This window comes from Podarcis tiliguerta (genome assembly GCF_965153285.1).
Source record: "Podarcis tiliguerta genome assembly, chromosome: 1".
Lineage (NCBI taxonomy): Eukaryota > Metazoa > Chordata > Lepidosauria > Squamata > Lacertidae > Podarcis > Podarcis tiliguerta.
This window is the reverse complement of record NC_139534.1, coordinates 44288636-44313651: the sequence shown is the minus strand read 5'-3', so window position 1 is coordinate 44313651 and position 25016 is coordinate 44288636. Positions and strand designations below refer to the sequence as shown.

General features: G+C 44.3%; 2 protein-coding genes across 6 annotated transcripts in view; one reads left to right on the top strand and one right to left on the bottom strand.

The window, feature by feature from the left end:
• OSBPL11 (oxysterol binding protein like 11) overlaps positions 1–8018 on the bottom strand; it is a 47282-nt gene extending 39264 nt beyond the window's left edge. For both annotated transcript variants that reach the window (XR_014504140.1, XM_083408358.1), the window contains exon 1: positions 7118–8018. Coding sequence is in view for 1 of the 2 variants with exons in the window: in XM_083408358.1 (XP_083264484.1) it covers positions 7118–7314 (197 nt within the window). In the remaining variant the exon portion in view is untranslated. The remainder of the gene's footprint in view (positions 1–7117) is intronic.
• LOC310663745 (glycerol-3-phosphate dehydrogenase 1-like protein) overlaps positions 1–25016 on the top strand; it is a 33154-nt gene that overhangs the window by 5248 nt on the left and 2890 nt on the right. The window contains exons 3-8 of one of the 4 annotated variants that reach the window (XM_083412064.1): positions 13060–13135; positions 14725–14937; positions 21369–21546; positions 22694–22834; positions 23965–24103; positions 24733–24845. In XM_083412064.1, coding sequence (XP_083268190.1) covers positions 14897–14937; positions 21369–21546; positions 22694–22834; positions 23965–24103; positions 24733–24845 — 612 coding nt within the window. In that variant the 5' untranslated portion in view covers positions 13060–13135; positions 14725–14896. Of the gene's footprint in view, positions 1–13059; positions 13136–14724; positions 14938–17092; positions 17765–21368; positions 21547–22693; positions 22835–23964; positions 24104–24732; positions 24846–25016 lie in introns of those variants that run through there. The other 3 variants (XM_083412063.1, XM_083412062.1, XM_083412065.1) reach the window with 3 other exon arrangements.

Below are 25016 nucleotides of genomic sequence, written 5' to 3'. Positions count from 1 at the left end.
ACATGCAATGTAGAACCTTGGAAAAAGTGGGGAGCCTATGAGAGGAGAAGCACGTGGGTGGCAGTGGGTGGAACTAGCAACCCATCCCTAAAATCCCAGCTTATGCGTTATAGATCTAGGTTTTAATAACACCTGAGCAGGGTGTACCTAGCTCCACACCCACATTCTCATAGTCCATTCTTTTAAAGTAAATGCATAGCCCTTCTCGTTGCAAATAAAAAGCTTACAAATGCAAAGTCTGTGGGCTGTGCACAACCAATGGCTTTTTAAAGAGCTGGACATGGTATTGTAGAGCTATCATTGCCACACTCTGCCCCTCTCTTTCACCCATCGTGATTTTACAGCTTTCTGTAACATTTCAAGGAGATACATGGCAAAAGCTGTAACTAGCCCTCCGCAGCGTAGCTACCACAACTGCAACAGATATCTGCATTTTTTAGCGTGACAATAGATGCCCATGAAAAATATCCCCTTTCCCTATCCCACCATACCTGGAGCAACTTTGGAAGCATTGTAATGCATTGTCTAAAAACAAATTTCTTGTTTAAGTAACAAAGGATATGTGCATATCCACAATGGCACACATTTGGTTCAGGTATGGGGAACCTGACTTAAATACCGTATTGGCCAGCATATAAGCCACTCCCGAATATAAGCTGCACCTTTAAAATTCGGGGGGGGGGGGGAGGAAAAAAAAGACAATACCCGAATATAAGCCGCTCCCTTAAAATTCCGCAGGCACTCACACCCATTCCGTTTTACCGTATGTCTGTTTCAACAGTGATATCGTAAAAGCCCATTTTTGTAAAGTCACAAACTTAAGACGCACTTTAACTTTTCACGTTCGGAATTTGGGGGAAAAGGGAGGCTTATATTTAGGCCAATACAGTATGACTGTCAAAGCCTCCCTATCAGGCCAAGCAACACACCCTCCTGAGCCATACCCCTCACCAGCCCTGATTCGCACCCTTCTGAAGTGTCTTTGCGTGGATGAATGTGTCCTTGTACTCTGATAATGCTTCTTGCTTACCTGGGTGGAGGACAGAAGGTGTGTGCATGCGAACAAACTAGCCTACTGTACAAATGTAACATCCACATTTATTGCTCTGCCCACTTTCCCCTCTGGCCCCACTCATGATTAGTCTGGGGCGCCAGGAAGGGAATGTGGCTCTCAGGCTGAAAATGTTTGCCACCCTAGTGCAGTTAGTTTTAAAATGTATCTGTGATTATAAATGCAGAACATGACATCACGTACCTGCTCCTAGATTAAGAGTGTGATACTCCTATGGGACTGAACAGCAAGGAGCCCTCATTCCTGCCTATCATCAAGACAGCAAACTACATCTCTCTCTCTCTACATTATTGGCTCCATGGCGTATTTGATGCAATCAAACAACAACAAACACGTAGTTGTGTTTCAGACCCAGTTTGGGATGGATTTGAGTGCTATACAAATGAAATACATAGTGAATTAACCACTTCCCAGCCCTAATTAAATTAGCTCTACACCACTCTCCCCCCCCCCCCCATTCTAACATCTAAAATAAATTTAAAAATCCAGAGGTTACAAAGAAACCAAAGTTCTGCAGTCAAGAAGGTACAGCAAGTAAGGAAATGTGTCTAGTTTAGCATAACTTTATAAAGTTTTTGAAGCTTTAGTGCTGCAGTGTGTGGGCTGCAGTGTATAAAGTCATGATTAAGAAACATTACTTGCTATGTGATCTATCTGCACGGCTTATTTCCTATTTTGTAACTACTATTCCCTCATGCATTGTATCCTTCTGGGATGTTCCAAGTCAAAACTGGACAGTGAAAGAACATTTCTGACTACCATTATTTGTCCGAAAAAGGCAAACGTTATCTTCAAAGCTGGTATAAAAGTTACCTTTCAAAGAAAGCTGTTTTCCAAAATGTTATAAACTAGCAGAACTGGAGCAACCTAGACTCCCAGATGAGGCTCATGATAATGAAAAGTTGTAGCTTACAGATAGGACCAAGCCTGAATCCAAGAGTAGACTCTTCAAGTAGGCTGATTTTCCATAGTTCATGATTTACCATGAACTTGGGAGATTTCTCCTGCTTGGTTTCCTCCCTCTGTAAGTGTGGGAGCAACAAAACACAATCCATGGCTTAGTATTATGTCTAAAGAGGGAGATCATAGTTTGGTTTGCTCAAACTTACCAGAATTGCTCAGTCTCAGGTTCATAGAATCATAGAGTTGGAAGAGACCACAAGGGCCATCGAGTCCAACCCCCTGCCAAGCAGGAAACACCATCAGAGCACTCCTGACATATGGTTGTCAAGCCTCTGCTTAAAGATCTCCAAAGAAGGAGACTCCACCACACTCCTTGGCAGCAAATTCCACTGTCGAACAGCTCTTACTGTCAGGAAGTTCTTCCTAATGTTTAGGTAGAATCTTCTTTCTTGTAGTTTGGATCCATTGCTCCGTGTCCGCTTCTCTGGAGCAGCAGAAAACAACCTTTCTCCCTCCTCTATGTGACATCCTTTTATATATTTGAACATAGCTATCATATCACCCCTTAACCTCCTCTTCTCCAGGCTAAACATGCCCAGCTCCCTTAGCCGTTCCTCATAAGGCATAGTTTCCAGGCCTTTGACCATTTTGGTTGCCCTCCTCTGGACACGTGTGGTGTAGTGGTTAAGAGCGGTAGACTCGTAATCTGGGGAACCGGGTTCGCGTCTCCGCTCCTCCACATGCAGCTGCTGGGTGACCTTGGGCTAGTCACACTTCTCTGAAGTCTCTCAGCCCCACTCACCTCACAGAGTGTTTGTTGTGGGGGAGGAAGGGAAAGGAGAATGTTAGCCGCTTTGAGACTCCTGAAGGGGAGTGAAAGGCGGGATATCAAATCCAAACTCTTCTTCTTCTTCTTGTTTTGGCCCAGTTCTCTAATCTGTCAAGGTAGTTTTGAAGTGTGATCCTGTCCTCTGGGGTGTTAGCCACCCCTCCCAGTTTGGTGTCATCTGCAAATTTGATCAGGATGCCCTTGAGTCCATCATCCAAATCGTTGATAAAGATGTTGAATAAGACCGGGCCCAAGACAGAACCCTGTGGCACCCCACTAGTCACTCTTCTCCAGGATGAAGAGGAATCATTGATGAGCACCCTTTGGGTTCGGTCAGTCAGCCAGTTACAAATCCACTGAGTGGTAGCATAGTCAAGACCGCATTTTACCAGCTTCTTTACAAGAATATCATGGGGCACCTTGTCAAATGCCTTGCTGAAATCAAGGTAGGCTACATCCACTGTGTTCCCTTCATCTACCAGGCTTGTAATTCTGTCAAAAAACGAGATCAGGTTAGTCTGACATGACTTATTTTTCAGAAATCCATGCTGACTATTGGTGATCACAGCATTCCTTTCTAGGTGCTCACAGACTGTTTGCTTAATGATCTGCTCCAGAATCTTCCCTGGTATTGATGTCAGACTGACTGGGCGGTAATTATTTGGGTCCTCTCTTTTCCCCTTTTTGAAAATAGGGACAACATTTGCCCTCCTCCAGTCTGCCGGGACTTCGCCTGTTCTCCAGGAATTCTCAAATATGACTGCCAGTGGTTCTGAGATCACATCTGCCAGTTCTTTTAATACTCTTGGATGCAGTTAATCTGGCCCTGGAGACTTGAATACATCTAAACTAGCCAAGTATTCTTGTACTATCTCCTTAGTTATTCTGGGCTGTGTTTCCTCTGCTGAGGAATCTGTTGACCTTATGCTGTTTGAGTGAGGAATTTGTTTGACCTTATGCTCTTGGCTGAGTTTGACATCCAACAAATATCCGGGTAATTGAAGTCCCCCATTACTACTATCTCCCTTCCTTTTGCATGCTTGGCCATCTGTTCCAGGAAGGCATCATCTATGTCCTCCGTTTGGCTTGGGGATCTATAGTAAACTCCCACAATGAGGTCACTGTTATTCTTCTCTCCCTTAATTTTGAACCAAATGCTCTCACTTTGGCTTTGAGGTTCTAAATCTTGGATCTCTTCACAGGTATACACATCCCTGACATATAACGCCACTCCTCCTCCTTTCTTGTCTGGTCTGTTTCTCTGAAATAGATTTTATCCCTCCATTATTACATTCCAATCGTGGGACTTATCCCACCGGGTTTCAGTGATGCCTATTATGTCATATTTAGTTTGCTGTACCAAGAGCTCAAGCTCATCTTGTTTATTTCCCATGCTTTGCGCATTAGTGTACAGACATTGAAGTCCATTAATCATTCCCCCGTGTTTCTTATTTAAGGATTTTTTCCTCCCACCACTAGGTCTGCGTGCTGTTTGCTCCATTTAGTCTATGACATTTGGATGATCATCTTCATCAAGTGATAGACTCCTACCTTCAGGAGCACTGTCTCCCTCCCCCACATTAGTCAGTTTAAAGCCCTCCTGATGAGGTTTCTGAGATTTTTGGCAAAAACATTCCTCCCAACCGTTGTGAGGTGCAGCCCATCGCTTGGCAGAAGTCCATCTTCAAGAAACTGCAGTCCATGATCTAAGAATCCAAACCGTTCCTGTTTACACCATTTGCGAAGCCAGCTGTTCACTTCCACTATTTTTCCCTCTCTTCCTGGGCCACGTCATTCAACTGGGAGGACAGATGAGATGACAATTTGTGCATTTAATTGCTTCAATATCCTGCCCAGAGCCTCGTAGTCTCTTTTGATCTTTGGGAGGCTATTGCTTGCAGTGTCATTGGTTCCCACATGAACCAAGAGGAAGGGGTATTTGTCAGTGGGTTTTATGATTCCTTGCAGTCGTTCAGTTACATCTTGGATCTTAGCCCCGGGGAGACAGCACACTTCCCGAGACATCTTGTCAGGCCCACAGATCACTGCTTCTGTTCGCCTCAGTAGGGAATCCCCTATCACCACTACACGCCTCCTCTTAGGTTTGGTCAGGGTTCTTCCGTGAGCTGTCCGTTCAAGGTCGCCTGCACATTCCCTGAGGACTGATTTTGCTGCTCGTCTTCATATACCTGATCGACTGTAATGAGGGAGAGATCCTCAAATGGAGTCTGCTCTTCGTCAAATGGAGTCTGCTCTTCGTATCTACCATTTTTACTCTTCTCCTCCAATGCAACCATGAGACGTTGGGAAGCAGTGATTCTATTTTAAACTAATTGCAGTTTGTAATTTTGTCCAAACTGGTGGTTAGTTTAAACCAGCGCTCTAGATTTTGTTGATCTCAAATCAGCTCTTAGTACTGGTCATGGCTGGGGTTGATGGGAGTGGGAGTCTAACATCTGGAGTTACAAAAGTTAGCCCCCCTTGTTTAAACTGCAGTTTGTCAAAACAAGTCAAGATCAAGTTGTGGTTTCTGATCCTGACTTGTTGGTACAAACCATAGTTAAAACTGCAGTCCCTGCTTTGGATGAAACACAGTTGGTTTAAAATGAAAGTGGATGCTTCCAATTTCCTCCTTACAGCTTCATGTTCAATTGAGGAGGGGAGGGGAGGAGGAAGCAGGTTTGTGTATGGAATTCTAAACTATATTCTGTCTGAACCAGGTGAATGCCAAGAACTAAGTCACTGGTTTCATTTTGTCATGTACGAAATCATTTACCATGTTCAAAGAAAATTCTAATAGCTTCAAGGAGTAACGTGCTGGCAACTTAGGAGGAAAAAGTGTAATGTAACATTAGAAGTGAAAATTTGAAGTGACATGCTGTAGGGGAGTTGAAGCTGGTGCTTAGCAATGTCCTGATATTCAAAAAAGCAACAACATTCCCTAAACATACTTCCTCACAATTGCTTTAAAAAGGAAACACAATGACAATGTATTTAAGGAGCATCAAAGTAGATACATTTAGTGAATTCATTGGGGTTTATTTTCTAGTACGCAGGGATATGATTACACAATTGATGTATAGAACGCCTGCAATTCACAAATCAATCTTATGGGAAACTGCCTTATACCAAGTCTGTTGAGCTCAGCATTGTTGACTAGACCAGATATTAACTGACTGTAAATATTAAAAATCAACTGAATGTGAAATAATGAAATGCCTGTATTGGGATGATGTGTATTCATTTTTGTTTCCTTACATCAAGGAACAGGTCATATATTAATATCTAGAAAGAAACAAAATAGCTATTTTGCACAAATCTCAGTGTCATTTCACACACTGGGATAAATTCAATGTTACACTTTCCTGATTGTTCCATCAGTGGAAGCATTTCTACATTTATCTACTATATATTTTGGAAAGTTGCTTGCATTTGGACACCTCTTAAGATATCATAACCAAATTTTGCATAACCATTTCTGAGATCAAGCAGAAGGTTTTCACCTATGTTTGGATATAACCGGATGCCGTTTTGAATCAGAATGGGAGACTGAATCTTTCAAAACTGCGCTGATTTTAATCTGATATCTGATATCAAAATTGTACTGATTTTGGGGGGCTTCTTAGAATTCCCAAGCAGCACTGGGTACAAAGCTGCTATTTTTAGGTATGCAGGTGACTCTCAACTAACTCTGGGGTTATGTTCCGGGAATAGCGCCTAAAATCAAAATCATATATAGTCAAACACATTGGCAGTTCCACCTGCCATTGAACCCAACGTTTTTAATCTCAGATGCCCGCCCCCTTTCTATTAATTTTTTTTAAAAAAATTGGCAAATGAGTGAAGCTGAATGCACACTAGTTAAAAGCATGTAATTTGTGAGTTACCTGTATACCCAAATATGTAAGCAGCTCTTGCCAAGGGGCAATTTATACATTTGCCAAAACACTAAATGCTTTAAAGTACAACCCAAAGGAGCTCAATGGTAAACAGGCAGAAGAACGCAGTTCCACCACATGTGTCCACTGAGTATTCCGGCATATTTAGAAACGTACATTCCGGCCCATCACATTTTACTGTGTTATCATTCCAAAGCCCTCTAGAATACAAAATAAAACACTTGCAACTTTAGAGTTAGGCCTCTGTGGTGAAAAGTTCAGTTGCACCAGAAACTTTACCAGACGCACATGGGATGGTTTTAGGTGTATGCTTCTCATTTCTCAATACTCCCCCCTCCCCCCTAAAGAAAGAACCACCCCCCACTTAGGATACCAACAAGTTAGTCCCCACTAGGCTTCAGCAGAGATACTCACCTATACTGCCAGCTTTTGGTAGTGCTTCCTCCTCTGCTACTGCTGATCCCACCGCTGCTGATGCCACTACTACTGCTGCTCTTGCTTGTGCAGTTCTGGGCTGGGATCAAAATCTCCAGCTTGCCTTCGCTTTCGGACACTTTCATCGCTGTGGGTGGCGCTGCCGGAGCCGTAGACACAGGCTCCCCACTTTGCATGGTGGGGCCTGTCAGGCCCCTGACCACCCAAGGGTGGGAGAGTGCAACAAGCCAAGTCAACAAGGGCTGGAGGAAAACTTTTTTTCTCAAGGCTGTCAAGTATCCTTAGAAAAAAACGAGGGGTCACTCCGGAGTGGAACTTTTGTGAATGGGGCCAAATGTGGGCCAGAGATGGAGCAAGTCTATGGAAATAAGCTCGAATGGCAGCTTTGAAGGGGGGAAAGGGAGAATATGGAGGGGGAAAGAGCCAGGTCTGGGGAAAAGGCCAGGGATCCAACAAAAGAGTTTCCTGAACACCCAAAGAATGAATCGGGAGCAGGGCAGCCAGCTGCGTTGGCAACGTCCAGGCACTCGCTCCCAAGGCGTGTGTAAAGCGGGGGAGCAGCTCCGCGCACCTCAGTATCCCATGGGAGGGAAGAAGCGGGGTGGTGGGGAGGCAGCGGGAAATTCCTCAATTGTTCAGAGAGGCGGGATGCTGGCGCCGAAAGGAGGGCGGCCGCCTGGGGTTTATGCCTCCTTCCCCCAGAGGCTGGCTGCCTGCCTGGGTTTGGTCTCTCACCGTGAACCGCAAACGCCCCTCCTGCAACCCCCTTCCTCACTCGGCCAGGCTCCGTCTTTCAGGGCTGGCGGCGGCAGCTCCCAGCCCACACGAACCGAGGGCGGCAGCAGCAGCAGCAGCAGTGGCGGAGCCGCTCCCACCCCTTCCGGGTCAGGCTTAGCCGCTCCCCACCGCCTTCGTCCCTGTTTCTCCGCCCCGTGAAGGCCGAGGGCGGGCGTGAGCGCTGGCGGCGCCATCTTTGTTAAGGGAAACGGGGAGGGATGCCCTGACAGGAAGGAGGAGTTGGCAATCATAACAATAATTAATAAATAATAACGAACAATGATAATAATGCCTGCCTAAAACACCAGAAGGCAAGCATAAAGGGCCTTTAAATCAAACACTGTTTGTTTTTTGTCCTCTTATTTCTGTGGAAGAAACCGAACTTGGAGCAAGGGTGTGACTCAGCTGCATGCCAACGCGCCCTCTGCGCCCACGTCTGTCACCATTCTGAGTGTATGGAGATCTAATTTCACACAGCCTCTTATATTTTCGTTCTCCTCTGCTCCGCATTGTTCACGACGTTCTTTGCAGCCCCAGCAGCTCCAGTCTGTTGCAGCAAAATAAAAACAAAGGGCTTGTGACCACTTTTTAGCCCGAACCAGACTAAACCCGTTGAAATTAATGGGCATGGCTAACTTAGGTCCATTCATTTAAATAGCGTGCTCTAACTTAGCTGGCTGCAACCCAATGGATCTTGTGGCATCTAAAAAGGCTAGCCAATTGTGATGTAGAAGACTTCTTGGACCAGAACATGCTTGATTGAAGCTAAACTTATATTTTAAAAAGCCAAATTATTCTGTTCTTTTCAGCTAAAGATAAAGCCAATTTAAATATTAAAGACAAGTGTAGAAGAGCCTATTGATATTTTCTGGGCCCATAGGGCTGGTGGAAGTTGTCTAAGCCATCTGGAAGGTACCACCAATGTCTACACTCTTGTTGTTGTTTAGTCGAGTCCGACTCTTCATGATGCCATGGACCAGAGCACACCAGGCACTCCTGTCTTCCACTGTCTCCCGCAGTTTGGTCAAACATATGTTGGTAGCTTCGAGAACACTATCCAACCATCTTGTCCTCTGTCGTCCCCTTCTCCTTGTGCCCTCAATATTTCCCAACATCAGGGTCTTTTCCAGAGAGTCTTCTCTTCTCGTGTGGTGGCCAAAGTATTGGAGCCTCAGCTTCAGGATCTGTCCTTCCAGTGAGCACTCAGGGCTGATTTCCTTCAGAATGGATAGGTTTGATCTTCTTGCAGTCCACGGGATTCTCAAGAGTCTCCTCCAGCACCATAATTCAAAAGCATCAATTATTCAATGATCAGCCTTCTTTATGGTCCAGCTCTCACTTCCATACATCACTACTGGGAAAACCAAAACTTTAACTATACGGACCTTTGTCTGCACTCTTATATTGCCCTAAAAGTCCAGCCATTCCTATATGCTACTCAGTAAGACAAAGCCATGGATCTTGCTGCCTTGGGATGCTACCTATGCTGCAAAAACACAGTGGACAGCCACAGATGGAGAAGTATTCATCATTCATCCCTGTGTGACATTGCATGGCTTTTCATTACGCACAATGCCTGCTATACTTGATGAAATAGGTTGTTCCCTATGAGATCTAAAGCAACTGAGACTGCTATCCTAAACCTACTCCCTAGAGAGTAAGCCTGTTTATAGACAATGGAGCTTACTTCCTAGTAAAATGCACACAGTTGTGTTGTTAGTCTCTGTGATGTCCTAGTATAGGAGTGGGGAACTTGTAGGCATTCAGGCATTATTGCATTTCAGTTTCCTATCAGCCCCAGGCCGGGTTGTCAATAATAAGGAATTCTGGGAGCTGAATGCATCTGTATCCAACACCTGGAAGGTCACAGGTTCCCTACCCTGCATCTAGTGATTTTCCTCCTATAAAAATATGCATACTTTTGGCTTGCAGTACACTAGAAATAAAGGCTCTTTCACAAGGCAGCAATTGAAGAGTCCTGGCTGGATACCGATAGTTTCCCTTGTGAGCATGACAGCTGCTTTCCATATGATGGTTGTTAACATTCTTTGCCTTTCAGGTTTCAAATATATATTTCAAATATTATATATGTGCAATATATAATATTGATGTACATAATATACAGTATACTGGATTGGCTAACAGATTCTAATAGACAAGGCATTAGAAAACCTTGAACTTTTAATATAAAAAGTGAAATAACTATCTGTAATTATATGTTCACGTAAGGGCTTCTTGATTACAAAAATTAAGTTATTTCTTTGCATATGCATAGTATATGTCTTCCCTAACAGGCTGCTTTCAAATCTTCCAGCAATAGGTGCAGTCTGTTCTTTAACAGTTCCCCAGCATTAATATTTAGGCAAACACAATAAAATAAAATGAATCAAGTTTTACACCAAAAGAGAATCATAGATTTATTTTATTTAGCTGCTGTTTCCCTCTAGTGACCAAACTAAATATTACATGTGAAAGAAGAGAAGCCAGTACAATGTCAAACACCTGTTTTTTAATGGTGATGATGAAAGGTCTTTTTTATCTTAAGTTTTACCAAACCATGATACACAAAATTCACATAATTCTCACAGTAAGAGATAGGTGAACCACCACACCACTACCATATGATGTGACAGGTTACATGTTTCAAGCGAAGGATGTGGCTGGGTTACAAAGTATTGATTTACATGACACTTTATACTAGTTGGTTAACATAGTTTATGCCCTGAAATGCTACAGCCAAGGGCTTGTTCAGCAGTTGGGAGACCCATTAAAGGGTTTTCATTAGTGCTCCTGCCTTCTATTCACACAGGAAACATAAAAAGAGGGTTACCTCTTTTCAGCACAGGTGGGCACTCTTGAACTTTGACAGAGAATTAAGTTTTTAATATCTTCTACCACACACAAGATGAACAAGGTCAGGCCATCTTGGATGGCATGTGATGCCAAGTTTAATCAACTTTGCCCTATCATCAGTCAGGGAGTGCATTCAGCTGCACGCACCCCCTCCCCTTATTATTCATTCACAACACTTTATAATCCAGGGAAACATAAGCATACATGGAAAATATGGACCTTAACTGAATGTTTAGTGGCCACAAATATTCAGCTCCCTCCATGGCTCCTGGTGTTCTACAGTACATAGTAATATTTACTAGACAGATTCTGATTTTCTTGATCACTGGTAAACCAAGCATATATGCTGGTCCTGATTATGCACAGTTCATACCTGCCATCTTTCTCCTTAAAACATATGTTAGTAATTTGTATCAGGTAATCAATTCAGGTTTATTCCGAATGGGTTCGCTGAAGCTTTAAACAAACAGCAGACAGCTGGGTGCCTCAAACAAACCACATGTAGCTTTGAAAGTGTAGGTAGCAAACTTAACACACCCACAAAAGTCAATAGCTCACATGCCTAATGTGAACAAAAGCAACCTGTTTGTGCTTCAAGGAGCCTAAAATATGTTCCCCCTGACAACCATCAAGCTATCTGAGGGGTGAAATCACATATTTATTAACGCAGCTCAAGCATGCATGACTTTTGCCTCAAAGGGATAGGGGAAGGGAATGGCCCAGTTTCAGCTAGAGGCATGCTGTCAGAAGGAGCAGAATAAATGACTCATTATCCTGGGGTCGGGGTGCTAACTATCTGTTCAGAACAAAGCCGACTTAAAGTACCCAAGGATATAGCATAGGAACACACAAAGTTGCCCTAAGTAAAACCATCAGTCTTGTCCATGCTGGCTGGCTCCCCAGAGTGCCACACAGCAGTCTCTCTCAGGGCACCTACCTGGGGGCACCAAAGACTGAACCCTTTGTATACAAAACATGTGCTCAATCACTGAGCTTCAGCCCTTCCCCAAACTCTGACCCATACATCATCATTTCTCTTCTGTTGTTTGTTGCTGACCAGACTGCATCCCTGATCTCCCTTTCCTACAGCTTCCCTCAATCCTGCTTCCCTGGTTTCTACCGCTAAAAGAGTTTGAAGGATTTGCATTATTAACCTTATCATGCTGTCTCAGCCTTTGTATTAGGGGATCTCTGGGTATTTATCAGAAATACTTGAGATTGAGGGAAAACTTGGAGATGAATTGGGATCAGTTCCACTGAACTTAAATCTGTGCAATCAGTTCACGGCACCAGTGACCCACTTCAGACCTTTATGAGGCTGGCCTTCATGTGGTGACAAGGAAGCTATGCGCTTCTGGCATGGCCATGTTCAATGTAGCATTTGCTCCTGTAAAAGAACAGTAAGGAGGGAGGTCATATTCCCATCTGATGCTAAGCACCTTTAGTCCTGCTTTTCAACATATTTAGAAAGTACTTCTATATCCATTGTGTTGCTTGAGGTCACCTTTATACTTTGAGTAGGGTTAGCTTAGCAAACATGTATGTACAACCAGTTAGAGAGGCTACGAAAGAAAGAAAGAAAGAAAGAAAGAAAGAAAGAAAGAAAGAATCTTGTTTTATCAACCACATCATTTTCTTCAGCTTTGATACTTCAATTCCCTCTTGGTCTGTTTGTATCTTAACACAATTATATTAATAGCTGCATCAAATGTGCTGAGTTAATTTTGCTTTCTCAGTCATGGGACTTTACTTCCTAAAAGCTACATTACCATTACTTCTACTGGGGTTTTTTGTGCATCAGTTCCTATGGCAACATGGCAATCTCTGCATCTGCACATGCCACCCACTCTCCCTTAAATTGTGTTTCCCTTGGCTTAATTGTGGTTCTGATACTCCAGTTTTATGGATTAGCTCATGACTGTGGGGGAAGAGCAATCTTTGCCTGGCAAAAAGGATATAGAAAGAAAAAGAAGCTGTGTTTCCCTGGAGCTAGGGATCTGTGAAGCAGGACTGGTAGTTCTGCATCAGGGCTGGGCTGGGGTCTAGATCTGATAAAACGACATACATTGCCCACCTACCCACTCCAAACTAGGATTCTTTTTGCCACATGAAACACTATTGGCATTGTAAATCCTAGCAGAAGCCTGGCTTGAGTTAATATATGGCTTGTGTGTGCACCATATATTTAAAGCACATTTAAAGCAGATGTTCAATGGTGCTTGCTCATAGGTGAATGGGATCAGTTTTGTGCTTCTCCAGTGTGACCTATTCTTTCTGTTTTGTAATAATAGACCCTGAAAGAACAGACTCAGAGATTAATTTATGGCATTTATACTCCAGCCTTAGTAAAGAAGGCTCTCAGAGCAAGTACAGGCATTGTGCACTCTGTATATCATCACCACATCCACTCATTCTTAATTAATCAATGAATCAAAGTTCAGTAGCCATAAAACAGATGTTTGTTTTGTGGTCCAGATAGTGATTAGGGAATATGCTAATATTGAAGATATTGGTCTTAAAATTTATATTTCCTTTAATCATAAAATCTGACAGTTTTCTCAGAATGTTTAAGTTGAATTCAAATTTAAAAACCTATTAATTCATATTTAATACATGTGGGTCCTTCCACACATTGTTTGCTCAGAAATGGTACAAGAACACAGCCCAAAGAAGAAAAATGTTCAGCATTAGCTGGTGCCTGTTAGGAGTGGTAATGCTGAAACAGCAGTGGATTTAGTCCAGTGTGAGTGGTTATCCCACACAGGCCCTGAGCCGAGGGGGTGCAAAATTGAGAAGACCCATTTGGGGATGCCAAATTTTAGTCTTGCACAGAATGCCATATTATAAAAGATTAGCAAAGCCTGCCCCTGGGCTGAAAGGAGCCAACACACTCTGTTGTTGTTGTTTAGTCGTTTAGTCATGTCCGACTCTTCGTGACCCCCTGGACCAGAGCACGCCAGACACTCCTGTCTTCCACTGCCTCCCGCAGTGGTCAAACTCATGCTGGTAGCTTCGAGAACACTGTCCAACCATCTCGTCCTCTGTCGTCCCCTTCTTGTGCCCTCCATCTTTCCAACATCAGGGTATTTTCTCATGAAGTGGCCAAAGTATTGGAGCCTCAGCTTCAGGTCTGTCCCTCCAGTGAGCACTCAGGGCTGATTTCCTTAAGAATGGATAGGTTTGATCTTCTTGCAGTCCATGGGACTCTTAAGAGTCTCCTCCAACACCATAATTCAAAAGCATCAGTTCTTCGGCGATCAGCCTTCTTTATGGTCCAGCTCTCACTTCCATTCATCACTACTGGGAAAACCATAGCTTTAACTATACGGACCTTTGTTGGCAAGGTGATGTCTCTGCTTTTTAAGATGCTGTCTAGGTTTGCCATTGCTTTCCTCCCAAGAAGCAGGCATCTTTTAATTTCGTCTTTTAATTTCAGCACACTCTAGTTTTGTCCTTTTTCCTGTTGAGTGCCATGAAGGCAACACTGAGGAAGAAGAGGGAGCTATTAGCCGGTGCCAGAACCTGGACTGGTTATAAGAAAGAAGACAGGGAGGTGAGGGGGGGTGTGTCTGGCAGAAGCTGTGGTCCATTAGGGCAAATGGGGCACCAACCTCAGCCTGCCCCACAGCAGCTGCCAGCCTTTTTTCTTCCAATCAGCCAGTCCAGGGGGTGACACTGGCTGTCAGCTTCCTCCTCCTTAGTCTCAGTGTTATCCTTGTTGAGCTCATCAGGGCGGAGGATAGGTTGGCTTCTGCCTGGCCTTGGCTCTGGCTCCCCCTACCGTTGGCCTCCCTGCCTTCTGCCCAACGAGCACCAGCCACCACTGGGCGGCCTGAGGTTGGTGGGGCCGGGCTCGTTTGCCCCAATGGCTCACCCAGCAGGAAGAGAGCTATTTCTCCCTTCCAACGCCGGCCCGCTGGGCTCCCTGACCCCGATCTTCTCTGACTGGTCTTTAGGGGCTGACGTCCTTCCACCGCGTGCTGGATCCCGGCAGACAAGGCGGCGCATGCCGGCCGGGGTGTGTCAAGCGTCTTTCCCAGCCTCCGGGATACTTAAAGCGTACGAGCGCCGAACTTGACGCCGCCGGGCGCGAAGGGACCCAGAGACGACTTGGGGAGCCCAGCGACCATGTCTGCGCTCAAAGCCTGCATTATCGGTTCCGGGAACTGGTGAGTACGACTCGGACGGAGCCGAGGGGGAATCGCAGGGGGGCAGAGGACGAAGAGCCCCCTACCCACCCACCCAGCCACCTACCCAAGAGCTGGGTGCATGTGCGCCCTTGCAACAAAAGCCGAGGGTGGCCGACGGGCTATCCAGAGAGGGGGCGAGGGAGCGCGGAGGGAGACAGCCATCCCTCTCCGGACCTTTCCTCTCTCGCTCTACCTTCATATCCAGGTCCATATCTGTCCTAACTTGGACACCTGCGCACAGTGGCGTAGCGTGGTGGGTGCATGGGGGGCCGGCCGCACCGGGCGCAACATCTGGGGGGGGGGGGCGCTCGCACTCGCAGCTCTCTGCCCCTACCTGGCTCACTCACTCTAGGGGGCGCAAATTACTTGCCTTGCCCCGGGTGCTGACAACCCACGCTACACCACTGCCTGCGCAAAAATGCCAGGTCCTCCCGCCCCCGCTTCACCTTAGAACATTTAATCGCCTTTGGATTGCCCCGATCGTTCCCCACGAGAGTCCAGAGGAAACCAGCAGACGAGGTTGCTTAGGCTGCAATCCCATCCCATTTACCTGGGAGTAAGCCCCACTGAATCCAATAGGGCTTCCTGCTGAGTAGACATGCTAGTGCTGAGGGTGCATCTGTTATGTTCTATGCGGCTGCATTTGCTCCCCTGAAATGTCAGCACCTTATAAAAACAGGAATGAGGAGCCTCTGGCGCTCCCATGGTTGTTGGACGGTCCATCAGTCCCAGGCTGCAGGACCGGTGTTCAGGGGTGCTGGGAACTGTAGTTCCGCAGCAGCGGGAGGCTACCGGTTGGCCCCCTCTGCTATAAAATAAGGGACAAGCGCAGAGCAGCTCTGTAATCCAAGCAGACACGCTGTAGACCGACAGACTACAGTCTGTCCGCTGTAGATAGTCGGACAGACCAGAAATCCCTGATTGACACAGACCTGTACCAGTTTACTAGGGAAAAATACCCTCCAGGCTTCCCTACGACATGTTTTAGACTACAGCCTTCCAGAGCTTTGCGAGAGGGAATCGTTTGCTTGTTTCGCAGCGTTTCCACCTCCCATCTGAACCATGCTTCATGTGTTTCTATAGCACCTGCAGATCAGACTAGAACATTGGCCTCAAAGGGAATATATCCAGTGACAGGCTAAGTTCCCCTGGGAGAAAAAGTGCTAGGGGAAACGGGCATGAAATTGTCGTACATTTTATACCCACCCACCCCTTTTGAAATCAGTTTGGGATTAATTTCCCAAATTTGTTTTAGATGTGATATTATTCCTGTGCTTTCATAATATCAGCCCTACATTGAAATCCAGCATGGGTACTATTTCATGATGTGTACTTGCAGAGCAAGATGGTGGTTGTGCATCAGAAAGGGAAGGTTTTTGTTTATTCTTCTCAAGCTTTTTCTTTCCATAGTAGCTTCCTGTTGGTCTTAGGACCAACCAGCACAGTTAATAGGACCAAAATAAAAAAATTACTAACAGTGACCAAGAAGGACACTTTGGATTTTTAAAATTTATTTCCTAGACCAGCAGAGAAACCTGCATTTTTTTGTAGTCATGTCTTCGCAGCATGGAATAATTTGATACCATCTATGAAATGGAATGTTAGTTTATTTGCAGGAGTTACTGGTCTCTCAAGAGAGAGAAATATTGCACACACCCTGATCGACAGGCCGAGACTTAATTATAGTCATACCTATTTCTCCCTGTCTTCCCCACCCTGGCCTTTTTATGTACGTTCTCAGATTACTATGCTCAGATTTACATAAAGATTTATGCTTACCTTTCCATTCTTTCAAAGAACAGTGCATTCAGAGACAGGTCTTTGTTATCTTAACATCCAGTTTGGGCACTCTCCTAGAAATCTACACCAATGAAAGGGGCTTTGTTCTTATTCCACAATAGCAACACTAAATAAATAAATAGAACATGCAACTACACAAATTTCATTATGGCTGGTGAGCTATAGAACTCCTTAACCTTAGAGATGCATACTCCATAATGTAAACCCTGGGCAAGTTTCAGAATTTATGTTAAACAGGGTGGAGGTTGAGCTTGAAACAAACAGGGAGGATTTATGTATTTTATTCTTAACTTTTCTCTCTTCGTGGCATACTCAAATCATGTCTCAGTTGGTAGTTTGTTGCAAATTCACCATTGTTTGTACGAAGAAAGAAAGGAAAGACTGGTCATGTGAGATGTGACACAACAGCCAAGGGCAGCACAAGATTTCTGTCTGGATAGTTAGGCAGAGATTGTACCTGTTTAAGGAGTGAAAAGGGAGTGGGTGGAGCAAAGGGAGCAAAGCAGTGACAGATCACACAGAGTGTAGCATGGATGAACTGTACCAACTCCACATTCAAGGTACAAGCTGTTGGGTACTTTCACAGGAAAAGCTGACACCTTAAATCTGCACCTTAAGTCCACCTACGAAGGCAAGCCCTGCAGAAAGGTAGGCAGGTTCCCTAAGCCTCAGCCCACAATGCACCAGAAATGTACCATGACAGATAAAATATGGATGTTCTGCTCCTTGTGCTTTGCCTGCTCCTTGCAATTTTTCCACTCCCAGTTGCATAGCTACTGTTCCTTTGTTGGATTGGAAGCTCTAGCTGCATGGAGATTGACAGTAGCAGATCCTACACTTCAGGGGTGGCACCTAGAAGCACTGGAGATATGGGAAATGATGGTGGCTGTTACAACTGCCTTGTTGCTGGGCCAAGGGTGTACTGGGTAGCTGGAGCTGTGCTGTGCTCATGGAACTCTACCCATGTAGCCTCTCTGGTGCCCAGAGTATCTCCACTAGTCCCTTGGTATGCTTTGAAAGGCTGAAGGTAGCACTGGGGTGGGGGCACCAGAGGGTCATTGTTAGGTTTGATGGAGCCCTGGGCAAGGTGACCCCTGGCAAGCTCCCTCAAACATGGCACCAATCCTGGTAAAGGCCTCTTATTTGCACCCAAACAAAAAATGAGCCACAATGAAAGCGGCCCCCGGACACAACAGCATAGCATGGGTAGCTTAAAATACCAACTTTTTGGTGATATCCTGGCTACAGAGGAACTACCTTCAGAAAAGATGTCCGGCTCCCCTACAAGAAATAAGAATTGTGCCTTTCATGTACGCATGCAGAATGGTTGTGTCTAACAGAGGTTAGGCGTTCGATCTTGCAACCCACCCCACATCCCACCAGCACCCCAAAATGCAGATGCAGCTCTCATGTGATAGGCTACAAGTTAGAGTCCTTCAGAGGTGGGGGGAAATTTTGAGCTTTTTTGTTTGTGAGCTGAGTCAGAGACACTAACCTCCAAGCTTATCTGTAACATTTGCAGTCAGGGTTGCATTCCTTTAAGCTACCAAAATAGATGTGAAAGTTCAATGGTCAGCAATACTGTACTTTCAAAAACATCTAAACAACCCCTTGCACACTAAACATCGGCTTCTCAGTTGTTGTTTTTGAAGGTTTCATAGTCAGGCCTTGAAATCTTTATTTTCCATAATGGTTTCTGATTTGCTGCTGGTTTGGCTTTATTATTATTATTAGCTGTTTATTTATTAGCTGCTAAATTGACAAACAAAATCAACATTTTGGAAATGTGGCCATCAAACTGATGTCAGGCATGACATATGCAAACCTGAGTCTTGGACAGCTCAATACCACACCTTCCTGTTTCAGATTAGTTGGCCTGAACTCTGGAACAACCAATGTTCTTGTTCAATACCCACAATCACAAATGTGGACTTGAATCCCCCACCTTATGCAAATGTTTACTTTTCTTTCATCAGTGTGACTAACTAACCCATGCACAAAAATTTTGCTTGAAGAGTCTTAAGGAGTAGTTTGTTTGCTCATCTCTGGTGACCTGTGGGTTAGGAGCTCTTCTAGATTGTTGTATATAACTTGTGAATCTGAATTCAATAGTCCAGATTTAATAGGTATCACAAGCTATCTTGTGGAGTCATTAGGAGAATATAAATATATTAATAAAGAAACATACAAGCTGTCAAAAGCTTTTTGCTTTCTGATGAAGGCAGCTGCTAGGACATGGCTCAGTGAGGCAGAGAGATCTAATGCTGATATAGCAGCCTTTTCTTAGCCAAGATGACCTTTGGCTTAGATATGCTTGACACAGACATATGCAAAAAGGTATTGCCAGCATTTTAAAGATTTACTGTATTTAAGTTCCAACTTCAGAGAGGTGAGTTTTATGTGTGAAGTCTGTGGTAGCTCAACACACTCAGACCACCTGAAAACCCAACTTTATTTGTACTACTAATTTGAAAAGCTTTTCAACTGGTCTCTTGGCTGTAGCTCTATGTTGCTTACATTTCTGTGGAGCAGCTAGAGATACAATTTTGCTGACAGAATTTTGGGACTCCCGGGTTCTGTTTTACTTTCACTTGTTCAGTCACAACACAAGGCGCTCAGATATAGCTCTCCTGAGGATGTTGTGTTTGCTTGAATGACCTTGAATACCATTAATCTAGTTTAGAAAAGCACAGTGTAACTTCACTGGATCTGCAATGGTGACACTCTGATGTTGCCCCAAGGAAGCCATTGAGGGAACAGCAGTGGCAGCAAGTCTCACAGGGGGTGCTCCAGCGGCGGGAGCCTCCCAGGCTGCCATGCCATGGCAGGCGGCATTTGCATCCCTGGCAGGCAGATTTTCGCAATTGGCATGATCATCGTCATGAAAATCAGCCTGCTGATCATGAAAATCCACCTACTGATCACTGGGGATGAGAGCGCTGCCCGCCGAGCGGAGCAAACACCACTTGCCGGGGGGTGCAGGCTGATCACAGGGCGTATTTGCATGATCAGCGGGCGGATTTTCATGACAGTGATCGTGCCAATTGCAAAAATCTGCCCACTGGGGCTGCTTGCGCTGCCACGCCAATCCGCCTGGGGGAGTTTGTCACCCCCTAGGCATGACACCTGGGGCAAACCGCACCCCCGCACCCCCCTTGCAACACCTCTGGGGGACAGAAGTCCTGGTCTCCTTTCTATTTGCATGGAACAAGGAGAAAAGCATTAGGAATTACTGTTATAGAGATTAGGCAAGATGGTGTGATAATTCAAGTAAAGTTTGTGTACCGACATTTCTCCCCGTTTTTATTTTCATTATTTGTTAAGTTTAATATTGCCCTTCATCTGTAGATCTCATGGTAGTTCACAACAATTTGCAATATAAAAAACACAAAATACAGACTAAAAATAAGAACAAAAACAAGCCAGAAATCCCACATCACATTTAAAAGGGCATTGGATATCGATCAGCCTGACGCCTGGTTGAAGAGGAACGCTTTCACCTGGCACCTAAAGGTATATAATGAAGGTGCCAGGTGAACCTCCCTGGGGAGAGTATTCCACAAACAGGAAACTGTTGCAGAAAAGGCCCATTCTCATGTTGCCACCCTCCGGACCTTTTATGGAGGAGGCACATGAAGAAAGGGCCTCAGATTATTACCTCAGGGTTGATATAGGCTCATATGGAGAGAGGTGTCTTTGGGGGTATTGTGGCCCTAAGCCATAAGGTTTTATTGGTCAAAACCTGGGCCTGGAAATTGAATGGCAGCCAATTGGGCCAGGATCAGTGTAATGCTCAGACCTTCTTGCCCCAAATTCTGCACTAGGTGGAGAAGCAGTTCTAGACTAACTGTGCACACAACTCTTTAAAGGGGAAACCATACTGTTATGTACTGAAGTTCTCACCCTGGGCCAGCAGGGGGATACTGTATATAGTTTTCACTCAGGTCCACATATGCAAATAAGGGATCGAAAGTGACGTTCAGTGACTGGATAGTTATAGAAAATGGTTACTGTTGCATTCTAGTGGAGCTCTATATAAGCAGGCTGGCTGAACCCTGCAGTTCAGTTCTGTTCTGGCCTGTGAATAAACAAGAGCTGTTTAAAGAATTGCTGTGTCGTCTAATATGTTCACCCACAACTTAACACATACTTCCTCCTCAGTTAAAATCTTTAAGGTCTAAATATAACATAGGTAACTAAACTGCCAATTTTCTTTGCTAATAAAAAACCCACATGGAATTTTGATGTGGGGTGTTGGTTTTGGCATCCGTCTGTCTCGAAAGACAATGGAGGGCATCCTCAGGAATGAAGTCAAACTGCTATGTTAGCATCACCAAAGTGACCATCTAAAGTGCACAAGCAGTGCATATGTACAGTACATATGTTGTATTCCGGTAGTACACACATTGGCAGCCATTTGTGAAATTTACTATAGGAGGTAAAGCTTTATAAAGTTTGCTAAATCCAAATTACTATGCGAATTTTGCTTGTGTCCAAATTCTTGAGATATAGTGCTTGTGCAACCATACGCTTCTGGTGAGTGGGGATGCAGTTAACCCTGCCTTTAATTATTTGCCTTCTTTTCCTCCCCCTCTTTTCTTTTTTTAAAGGGGAAGTGCCATTGCAAAAATCATAGGCAAAAATACCCAGAAATCCCTCAAATTTAACCCTACTGTAAATATGTGGGTATTTGAAGAGCAAATTGATGGGCGAAAACTCACAGAAATAATTAATCAAGACCATGAGAATGTGAAGTATCTCCCAGGGCATAAGCTACCTCCTAACGTGGTAAGTTCAATGTAACTCCTTAACTGTAGTTTCAGGTTTTAAAGGTAGTGTAGTTCGGCCATAATGGAATGCAATTCAAAGTAACAAAGGCTGCTTCCACGCTGGGAATTTAGTGTACAATAGCTGCATTTTGGGTTGCTCAGTTTTTATGAGGCTCGTGCTTAACATTGTGAGCTAAACACCCTACTCCCATGCTTCTCCTTTTTGGCTTTCTTCCACCCCCACCCCACTCCTCAAGCTTAGAAAAATCTGCCCTTTCTTTAAAAAAACAACAACATAGCAGAACAGCTGTGCAGCTTTCCCAGGAGCAGACTGAGAAGGGAATTGTACTCAAAATATATCAGAAGGATAATGCAATTGATTAAAGAGCAGCATAGGTACACACAGACACTGATATGAGTTGTGCATTATCTAAACTAGAGAAGAAATTCTGGCACAGCTGTCAGAACAATGCAAGAACCTTGTGAGTTTTGCAATTGGTTAGGCTTAGATACATTATTTGTCTCCAGACCTACTTGGTATTCCAGAATACTCTGAGGAGCTGCAGACCATTGTGTCCCAAATTGTAGAATGTGCACAACAAATACAGGTAACGAGGTTGACCCCCCCCCCCAAAAGTGGCTGCCAAGCTTGAGGCTATAATCCTATACACACTTACTTGAAAGCAAGCCTCTCACCACTGGACTTAACTTCTGAGCAAACATTGATAGAATTAGGTTGCTAAGAGAACTGAGCTAAGAGACTTCCAATAAGTTTTTCAGATGCAAAGCTTAAATCTATGTTTACTTAAATATCTCTATAATATAAATGTAAAAGAGTGGTTTCTCCCTCTCCAAAAATTCATGGGCAGTTATGAAGTTGAACATTGTGTTTTCATGTGAGTTAGTAGATCAATGTTATTTTGTACGGACCTCAATTCAGGACAGCTGGCCATATTAAGACTGCTGCAGGAAACACTTGTGTTGCATATATGGATGTGCCTTCCTGCATGCGCAAACCCAGGAAATACACATTGCATGCTCAAAATGTGTATATATGTGAATGTCATCTCAATCCACTCTTGCTGCTATGCGAAACGCTGCTGGATAGCCGCCCTTGTTTGTTTTTCAATAATAGAATGTTTAAACTTTCTTCTTTTTTGTCTCAGGTTGCTGTAGCAGACCCAGCAGAAACAGTAAATGGTGCAGACATTATAATATTTGTTATACCTCATCAGTTCATTCCTAAAATCTGTCAGCAGCTAACTGGCCATGTAAAACAAGGAGCCATTGGAATTTCGCTAATCAAGGTAATTTGTGAACCTTTCCCAAGGGGTAGGACTGGTTAGGGAGAAAACGGAACAGTGAAATTTCCTGGGTCATGACTGCATATAGGGCGCAGCAGGGGTGCCAACCTGAATAAAATATTGTGGGGGCCCAGGTAAGCCCTGCCCCACATAATCAATAACATGTGTCAGGAACGTGGCTCACCCGAGCGCAGGGGAAGAGTCAGACTCAGAAATTGAGCTAAGTGAGAGACCAACTGCAGAAGAGAGCTAGCTGACAGAGCCAAGAAGGGGTAGCTCAACCATCCTTCCAGAAGAAGACACTGTTAGCTCTCAAGAAGCGGGAGAGTTAGGAGCCAGCCGAAGTGTTGCAAGGCAATCAGCAGATAAACAGAGGACTGAGAGTGTGTCAACTGGAAGTGGGGAGGGGGAAGGCCAGCCTCTCAGTCCCCGTTATAGGAGACTGGATAAGGTCAGAGGACAACGGAAGGGAAAGAGGGGAAGGGCGGGAATTTGGCATCCTTCCTGCTGTGAAAGGGGTGGAGGTTCAGACTGACTATCGTCAATGTGAGCAGGTGAGAAGCCGAGCTCTAGATGTGTGGGGTTTCTTTTGTAAATAAATGTAACATAAAACTGCTGGAGTCTTATTACTTCTTATCGGGGCTTGCTTGCCTGCCTGAGATCATTACAGCATGACACAGTGCACACACTATTTGAATGGGAATGCCCATCAATTTTTTTTTGGGGGGGGAGCCCCCTCAAATATTTTATTGGGGAGGCTGAAGCCCCCATTGTCCCTAGGAGTTGGTTATGGACACCCCGAGATGCAGAACAGAAGGCAAAAGTGCCATATTTGGAATGGACTATTCATTTCCCCACAATATGTTATTTTATTTTCTAAAGCTTATGTTATTATATAAAAAGTTGGCTATGTAACACACATCAAACAATTTTAAGAGAAATGTACTGTGTGGGTCATAACCAAGATATAAATCAACCCAACAACGTGCTGTCTGTTCCCATTACCCTTTGTTGTAAACAACTCCTGCACGGGCTCAATTTCATAGAGTACAACAGGATCAGATCTATGTTTCATCTACTGAAGTGCAAGGAAGGCTAGTCTTACTTTTGTCCACTGCCTTCCTGTTAAACAGGGCATAGACGAAGGCCCTAAAGGACTGAAACTCATATCGGACATCATTCGAGAGAAGCTGGGCATAGAAGTCAGTGTACTCATGGGAGCCAACATCGCAAATGAAGTGGCAGATGAAAAGTTCTGTGAAACCACCATTGGTAATTCTGTGTTCAAGACTAATGACTAAACGAGGGATCAGTTCAGTCCCCTTACTCAGAATATAGATCCAGAATGTTTCCCCTGCTCCACTTTGTGGTGATCTAGAAGATATATCTGTGGATCTATAGCTGCTGTGATGAGACTTCCCCCCACCCCACCCCAAAAAAACCTTGCCAACTTTTTTGTTTGTTGTTGCTGTGTTCTGCACAACCCTGTAAGAATGAAAGGTAGCAGCTGGTCAAAGGTCACCCAATGAGATTCATGGATGAGTGGGAATTTGAATTTACGTCTCCCTAGTCCAACACTCTTATCCTCTACATCTCACTGACACTCACAGCTGACCTAGGTGGTTTTTATTATTATTGCCCATCCTTTTGCAAATGGGAATGTTTGTAGCATTTGAATACAGGCATTCTTGTGTTTTCGATAACACAGCACTGAAAGCGTATTTACAAATCATTATTGAGCATCTCTCCCTATAGAAAGCTTACTGGGTTTGGGTATAGCTAATGGTGAGTCACAAGCATAGCTGAGATTAGAAGAGATGCTTCCATTTAAGTTCAAGTCATATGATATGCTGTTACTTGGCCATCACCTCAGTCCTGATTTACTGTGCTTCTTTTCATAGGTTGCAAAAATCCTGAAAGTGGGAAGATCTATAAAGAGTTGTTGCAAACCCCAAATTTCAGAATTACTGTGGTAGATGACTGTGACACCGTGGAGCTCTGTGGAGCCTTAAAAGTGAGTCATTCCAAATCAAATATTGTGAGGCCAATTAAAGTTTTGGCAATCTGTGTGGCCAGCTAAGCTTTCAAAAAAAAAAAAAAAAAAAAATCATGTTTTCTCATTCATTTGTTCTTGGCTTTACAAATCTGTAAAATGGGAGAACTGCACTTACATCCCAGTTGCTAT